An 8740-nucleotide genomic window follows, 5' to 3' on the forward strand; every position below is an offset into this window, starting at 1 on the left:
CATCAACCACCCGTGCCAGTCAAGAACATTGCAGGTGACGTTTTTTTATATACAACAGTTACGCAGTTGACATTTTTATATACAACAGTCTCTCATCACTTACAGATTGATCATTATTAACTTAAATTCTACAGCATAGGAAACAGGAAGACAGCTTTGTCTTTGAAGAGAGATCTCAACATCAACCGCAGAAGCATCATAGAACAGCAATGACACACAATCCTGCATTCATCACAAACTACATACGTCACATGTTGGTCTACAGAGAAAAGGAACTAATCTTAAACAGTGGCTAGCAACAAAGTGTCAGAAAAGAAAATAATGACAATCCCTGTGCTAATAAAGTATAATAAAGTGCAACGTAAATGTACAGTGATGACTATGGTACAACTATGGTTGTGGGTATAAACCAACCATAGACAATAAGCAGCTACAGCATGAACAATTTTCTGGCCACACTTCAGAACAGCACCTGACTTCACCAAGTGAAGATTTTCTACAATTATATTTGCACATTACATGAATAGCATATCACCCTACAGTACATAGACTGGGTTTTTGTAAACCTAGATAGATAGATAGCTCCTAGCTACATCAAACTTAATCTCTGTACTCAATTACTTTCCAACTATGGCCATGCAACCCTTTTTTCCCCCTTCAGAAAACACTGTACTACAATCTTGGATCATTTTTGATTTCCTGAAATTATGTTCTTGCATGTAGAAATTACAGATCATTAATAAAGCACCAAACGTCAAGTTAAATAGTTGGAATTCTGTTAGAAATGATGAGAAATGTTTAACTGTACATTATCTGCAGCTGAAGATGCATTGATTATCGTGGGGCTGCCTCTAGTAGGCAATACTCATGTCTTAATTTCGATATTATGCATTCACACATTACCTTGCAGGGTACTCTTTACTGAGGGCAGGACAGTTTCATTTCTAGGCACACAGATTGTACAAAGTTGAAGCTAAGCTTTTGAAGCTAAGACATACTGTAAATCACAGTGATTCTAGCTTTTAAATGACAATTAGCAGTGTAAACTGCTGGTCCACAGAGATGGTGTTTCCTGAGGTCCTTGGTAGCAGTGGCTCAGACAGGGTCAGGTGAGTAAGGCAGTGTGGTTGGAGGGCATTAGGCACTGCACATAAGCTGGTGTTGCCCTACCTATAGCCGCTCCACCATCCCTATTCAATGATAAGCCCTTTCACGTGGTAATCAATTGATCTTCAGCTCTAACCGATATAATACAGTTGTTGTTGTTGTTGTTGTTGTTGCCAGGCAACATAACAGGCCTTAAAAAGCCTTTTCACATTATTTGACCCGGGCGCTTCACCTGCTGTGAGTGTGAGCACAGCAGTGCAGGACAGTTGGAATCTTCTGACAGTAGCACGCGAGCCTTCCGAACCTCTGCTCTCGCCCTCCATCGGAAAAAACAACGTCTCGCCCGGAACAAAGTAAATTTTTACGCCTCTAATATGAAAACCATATTACTTTACTTGCCAGGGGTTCGCCCTGTTCTCACTCAGGTCCTCTTTGGTTTTCTGGATGCAGATGAAGATCTCCTTGAAAAGGGCCTTGTACTCAGGCTGGTGGAAATCCTCCTCTATACCCTCCATCTCTGTACTCCCCACCGCCGGGCAGAGAGAGGGGGGAGAGGCGGGGGCTGGGGGCGGGGCACCGGCGGGCGTCTGCACGCCCTTGTGGCTCAGGTCGCCCTGGTCTGGCTCGGCCTGATGGCAGCGGCGCAGCAGCGCGTCGTATTTCACCTGCAGGGCGCTGTACTGGGCGTCCACCTCGTTGAGGAGAGAGATGCCGCGCTGCTTCACCACCTCCGAGCGACGGACGCAGGAGCGCTCGTGGTCGTCGCCGACGTCTCCGTCCGGACCGTCGCCTCTCTGTGATCTCCTCAGCTTCAGGCGCTTCAGGATCCCGTGACCACCGTTCACCTCTGTTACGTCTCCCTCGTCCTCCCCCTCGGTCTCCCTCTCCTCGTCCGAGGGAAGGAACAGGGCGTCGGGCAGCAGGGTCAGTGTCACCTTCGGCCTGGAGGCTTTGGAGGAACGGTTGGCTCGCCACAGCTGACGCAGCTCCTCGGCTTCGCACTCCAGCTCGACTAGTCTGGCCTGGAACAGAGAGAGAGAGGAGCAGATACAGAAAGGAGAGAGAGAGAGAGAGAGGAAAAGAGGACTTATTTCACCACGTATGTGGCATAAAATGTGAAACCCCTGACCACTGTGTGTGTGTGTGTGTGTGTGTGTGTGTGTGTGTGTGTGTTGCTTCTCTTTACTAACCTGGCACCCCTCCATTATTCCCAGTCGCTGCTCCAGTGTCGCATTCTCATTGGCTAACAAGTCTGCCTCCCGCTCTGCCCCTTCCCTTTGCACGCGCTCATTGGCCAGCTGGGTCTGCAGGGAGTGGAGGGACCTCTGCAGCGACGCCTGCTCCTCCTCACGCCACAAGAGGTCTGAAGGCATCAAGAGGTCGTCTGTGGAGCCCTCAGTATCGTAGCCAGAGTACCTGGGTAGGGTCAGAGAGAATCAGGGGTCAGGTCGCCCTGTTAACTGAATCGCTGAATAAATACTGACAAAAGATCAGCAATTCAAGCCTAATTTCAATGGATTATAATCCCAAATGAGGGAGGGCTTCTCTGTGGAGGGAGAGAGAAGTGAGTGACTTTAGGTGGACTAAAGACCTTTGGGTTTTGACAACCACAGCCAAGGCTGTGTAAGGTCAAAGGTGCAACTGTTTGCCATATCTCTGGTGTGTTCATCAGTGACTTCTGCGCTTTGGCCTGTATAAAGGGAGAGTGGCCCAACCCTATCAATATTTCTGCAGGTTGAGAGCAAGCTACTCAGCGGTAATAATCGTCATTGTTTTTTGTGTGATGATCTTCTAGAATGTGCAAAATCCATTTAGAGTAGGCTAATTTCCACATTGACTTACAGTATAGCACCAAAGTATTAGGTGCAGACCGGTTATCTGTAATGGAGTTGGCATGTAAACTCACTCCTCAAATGCAAATATCCCCTACCACACCATCGAATTGATAGCTCAGTGACGTCAACGTGTTCGGCAATACAGAGGACGCAGGTTCGAGACCTGTGTGAGCTCGGAGTGCGCGGAAGCAATTCTGAACAACACGGATGTTACTACGCCTGTTACATATGGGTTCAGAGGAGAACTCAGACGGTGGGAAGCAAAGAACATCCACTAAGAGCAAGAAAGCTTAGAGACCAGACCCAGTAATTGGATATTACTGATTCTAATCGTCTTTGACAGGTCATTCCAGAACAACTGATGACGGATGTCATATACTGTTTGTATACTGTTCTCACCTACAGTATTTCATTGATTTTGTGTGCTTGTGATTGATTGTGTGTGCTTCTGATATATTCGAATATATGCTACTTAGCTGACGCTTCTATCCAAAGTGACTTGCATTGCAGTGAGTACATACATTTTTCAGTATATACAGTCCTAGCGGGAATCGAACGCACAACCTAAGCGTTGTCAGCGCCATTCTCTACCAACTGAGCCACAGAGGACCACAACATCATGTACAACTCATTCTTGGACTTACCTGTTGGTGTGTTGCGGGTCTTTGAGGCAGGACATACTCTTAGCACTGTGGGTTCGCCATGTGTCTGTAGGGGGTTTCCCGGGGGGCCCAGCACAGGTGATCTTTAGCTCCTCCACCTGACGCTGCAGCTCTTCCACCTGGGTCTGCAGACCCCCGATAGTCTCTGTCAGCCTGCAGAGAGAGACAGCATCAATACCCTGCTTGACCCTTGACCCTCGGCAGATGGCTGCATTTTGTGCAGGGCCCACTCATCCCAGTTCATCAAATAATCTATATACACCACAGCTGGTGTATATAGATTATTTCCCAGTTCAATTAACAGAAAAGGATTTGTTTTACATCAACGTTTTCCATTTATCACTAGTAAATTCAAGTCACCCTCTGAAGTACCTGAATTGAAATGCAATTGACCCCCAACACTGCCCAGTTAGTTGAATCAGACCCCTCAACACCCAGCCCTCTGTGGTCTTACCCCTGGATCTTCTGCTGGGCAGCCCTGTTGTCCAGGTCCAAGCGGCGGTTGCTCTGCTCCAGCTCTCTGGCCGACACGTCCAGCTGTTCATACACCTTAGCGTGTTGGTCGTTCACGTACCGTAGGTGATCAACCTGCTTAGTCAAGTACTGCGGGAGATGAGGACGGGTTCAGGGAAGAAGAGAGGGACGAGTGGAAGGTGAGAAAAGGAGGGATAAAGGAGAAATAGTCTCAATGCCAAAACTCAGCTTTCTGATGATCATTACATTCATTTGAAGTTTACTGCGATTACAGCATTGAACCTCACTGGCCTCTATCCAATGTTTCCAAAAGCACTGTAGAGAAAATCATTAAGGTGATAGTTGCTGGTGCTTGTTGTACAGGACTGTCAGGCCATGAGTAGGATCCAACTCGTACCAGAGAAGACCCAATAATGTGTGGCTACTGGGTAACAGGTCAATCAGTTTAATGGCTGCTGTCTGTACACACCCTCAACATGATTGTTACGCTCTATGAAGAGACAATGCTGAAGGTTTGACTCCAGAGGAATGTAGAGCTGAAACATCACAATCTAAAGGTCAAGTCCTTCTCATTAACAGGCTTCAGATTCAGACAAAGGTGCCAAGACAGCCCCAACCCAAAGGTCCTAGGCTGGCAAAACATGAGACTCTAGTTCTCTCCCTATCTCTTTAAGAACAGTTTATCTTATCAGAGAACACGATGAACCTTTAGCCGGCTTATTAGATGCAGACTACAACACAACATCCGCAGCAATAAAATCAGTTATCAAGAAAATAGCAATAAAATGAGTAAATCAATGCCTTGTAAGGTTATTCAAATATCCTTGTTATACACACTAAGACAGAGCAATTTATTCTCAAGTTATTATATTATAAGTCCTGCAAAATTAAAACGTTTTTACATGCAGTCTAATCATGAGATGAATGGCTGACTGACTGTCACAGTCACAGTTAAAAAGATATTAATCTTATTATTAATGAATACGATAATTCTGTCAGTCAGCATTTTCTGAAGCATGGGGAAGGATTTAGCACTGCAACACCAACAACTGGGCTGACCATACTCATGGAAATTGAATCCAGATTCAATCTATAAATGAGTGGCAGGTGCTGACCATACAAGCCATCTGTGTCAATGACAAATTGATACATTTGATCCAATTACATATCTTACATATTTTAAATTATAAGTTACATATTTTGATTCCCCAGCACTGAGAGGTTCTACATTTAGTATTGAATTACTGAACATCATACACAACTCAATAGCCTTGTGTTTAGGTCAAAGATACTTCGGACAAGAGGACAACTGATATGACTAAGTCTCCCTTTATCTTTTGTGGTCCTGCATGTTAAATACACAAGGTGAGAGATAACTGTCTGTGAATAACGTGGTTTTTGTAATGGTGAACCCTATAGAGTCTAGACCAATGGCAAAAAAGAATCCTGAGATTAACTAATCAATCCATCAAAGTGCAACCCCTCAGCTTCAGGATTGTTAATGAAGTCCCCTACCAACCTGAAACAGTTCGATTCAATTTAGAAATTGAATCACAGTGCAAAGTGCAAAGGTGCATTGTGTCGCTCTCATTGTCGTCATGCAGGAAACAGACTGTGACAATGACATCATGTATATTAGTCCTGGCCTGGAGCAAAAGTCTGCACACACTGCAGTTCTCATGAGCAAGACTGGTCATGCCAGGCAAGAGAAAGTGTCCCATTCAAAGGTAGGCTGACAACATGTGTAGGAGACGGTGTACGTGTGACTGATGAGCCCCTCCATACCTCGATCTCCTGGAGCTGCTCTTGGTTGGTGGAGTACATCTGCTGCAGACCCTGCTCCAGCTCCCTGTTGCGGTCCAGCAGGGTCTTCCCCAGCTCTGCAGCCAGATGCAGGTCTGCAGGGGAAGACAGAATCCAAAATCAACCTACCTCAGAGCAATTCTGCATGAACATTTTTACAGAGGGCCTTAGATTCTGGTCCTACGACCAACAGGACATGCATGCAGGCTTTTATTGTTGCTTAGCAGAAAAACCCAACTCAACGACCTAAAGTGTGCTACTGGGCTGGGACAAAAGCCAGAACACCCCTGTAGCTCTGTAAGATGAGGACTAAAGAACAGTCAGGTGGGAAAATCTGACATTATTGAAATTGGATCAATGTGTGAAGGCCTATTCTAAATAATTAGTGCATGAAACAGTAACTGCATAATAGATAAATGCCTTTTAAATGTGGCCTAAAAATAATATTAAAGTGAGACATTCTGAATACAAAAGGTAGTTACATCATTGGGTAAGAAAAACAAATGATTTATTGTTTCAAATCGAATGGCTTCATCGATGTGTGATCGATTCGAGAGGGGCAACCATGTGGGTACTTAAGACAACCTTGAAATGTGGCTGAGGTCCGACAGAGAATTCTGCCGCAGTAGGCTATACCTCGTATGCCCTGGGAACACCTGCCTTTCGGACGGATTCTCAAGGTGTTGCTTGACCAATTTAACACCACACTACTAACACACCACACCTGCTTGCAAACAGGATTCTTAATAAATCCAGCATGCATGATTAATCAAGAATCTGAGTCAAGTTTTGACCATGTAGGCCTATAATAGGCTATAGGTTAGACACTATAGACTAATTATATTAGTCTAATCCAGTCTGGACAAATTCCGCCAGGTTTCAATTCGATTCTGAATTAAAGAATATTATTTACCATGCTCGAGATCCTGCTTGTCGTACCAAGGTTCCTCCTCCTTAATTTCGAATTCTTCCTCCACAATCATATCTGTCAGCATCTTCAGCCGCAATCACCAACTCAGCAAAATTAATGTTTCATATTGATGTAGGAGCTCCCTATTTTTGGAGACAATGCAATCTGCAGAGGAAGCTGGAACAAAGAATGGATCGAATGTGTCTCCGGTGACCGGCGTCCTGGATCACTCCTCACCGGTACAACCTACCGTCTGATGAACCACCGGGTTTGTGTGTCTCCCAGCAGCCACGTAAAGCCGCTACCGACGTCCGTCACTGGTGGTAAATTGATGTGACGTCTCCAACCCAATAGGCTCACCATTGGATGGATGACTTGACTACAGAGTTTGGATCTCGAAGTGGTTTCGTCTCTATTTGTGTGACTATAATAGCATGGGGGTCATACAATAAATTGAAAGTGGATAGGCAAATATAGGTGGTAATAATAATAATAATAATAATAATAATAATAATAATAATAATAATTTCAACTTTTTTTTCTAAACAACTTGACAACAAGACAGATATACATTATAAACAATAACGACACATACAACACGGCACAGTAAAATAAAACAAGAACCAAAAATAAACCACAACGAAATTAAAATGACGACCTCCCACCCCCCCCACCCGGGATCCCATAATAATAATAATAATAACTTTATTTGTATAGCGCTTTTCCTGCAAATGTTGCAGCTCAAATTGCTTTAATCATTGTATAATCTTAATTTAATTATTTTGGCAATATTAAAAAGAAGGGTTTTTTAGTCTTGACTTGAACATAATTTGCTGAGGTTGCATCCCTAATGTAAACTGGCAGTGCATTCCACGATTTGGGACCAAATACCCACAGGGACCAATTAAAAACACTATCCTCTGATGGACAACACCTGAGTGAATCGCTGTTATAACCCAGTCCACTAGTCTGACTCTGTACACTAGTGCCTTGCCTTAAAAGTTAATCTTTGTGATGTGGATAGATGACAATCAATGTATGCTCTTTAATGTCTGTCGTTTTACACACAACACTTGTAGTCTAATAAATGTACTGAACATACATGTTTCTGTATACCCACAGACTCACAATTTACAACCCTTCTATTCAGATATTTCAGATCCAGGAGTCCTTGAGAAAGAGTAGGTTACTGACTCCCCCTAGCTTTGAATACAGGATCTGATTATTATTATTTTTCCAGTGATTGTTTTATGCTCAGGAATCATATAGGCCATAATAATCATAGTGTGGAGAATAGTAACCTTATTAGTTATGATCAACTTTATGAATGTCATAAAACATATATGAATTAATTAAATTCTAATATAGCAACAAACAAACAAAACATTCCTTGAATTTCATTTGATCTGTTCAACTAAAAGCTTCCTCACATTCCACACATACATTAAAGGAGTTCCCTCCCGTTTGAATCCTCGTGTCTCTTCAGATGCTCAGTCCTAATCAAAACATTCGTCACAGGTAGAAAACTATCTTCTCCCCTGTATGACCTTTTCAGTACTGTACTACTGTACTGTACTACTACAGTACTGAGTGTGAGTCAGATCATGCCTTGTCTGGATCTGTTCAAAAATGCATTCTTCTGCCTCTAATCCTAGAAAACTGTTCTCCACTTTCTCTTCACTCTTTAATCCACCCTCCTCCTTCCTCCCTGTCCGCCGATGACTTTGTCACCTACTTTGAAAAAAAGGTGGACGACATCAGCAGCACCTTTCTCCCCCCACCGCTCCCTCCTCCCACTAACAATGCTAACACTGTTCCCACTAACAATGCTAACACCCCTTCCATACTCTCCCCTCGACACTCGATCTCTGGATTGTCATCTTTTTCCCCCCTCTCCCCCGATGAGATTCTCACACTTATCACATCAAAGCGGGCAACCACATGCCCTC

The 8740-nt window shown here is 43.9% G+C and overlaps 1 protein-coding gene across 1 annotated transcript; it reads right to left on the reverse strand.

The window, feature by feature from the left end:
* Window positions 1-1493: 1493 nt before the first annotated feature.
* cdr2b (cerebellar degeneration-related protein 2b) lies at window positions 1494-6876 on the reverse strand (the record flags this gene model as incomplete). The annotated part of the gene is made up of 6 exons (XM_080541951.1): window positions 1494-2129; window positions 2298-2523; window positions 3587-3757; window positions 4059-4207; window positions 5864-5976; window positions 6795-6876. 6 exons carry the CDS (start codon window positions 6874-6876, stop codon window positions 1494-1496), a joined length of 1377 nt encoding a protein of 458 aa, XP_080398077.1.
* Between the last annotated feature and the right edge of the window lie 1864 nt (window positions 6877-8740).

Source organism: Nansenia antarctica (assembly GCF_963989245.1).
Source record: "Nansenia antarctica genome assembly, chromosome: 11".
NCBI lineage: Eukaryota > Metazoa > Chordata > Actinopteri > Argentiniformes > Microstomatidae > Nansenia > Nansenia antarctica.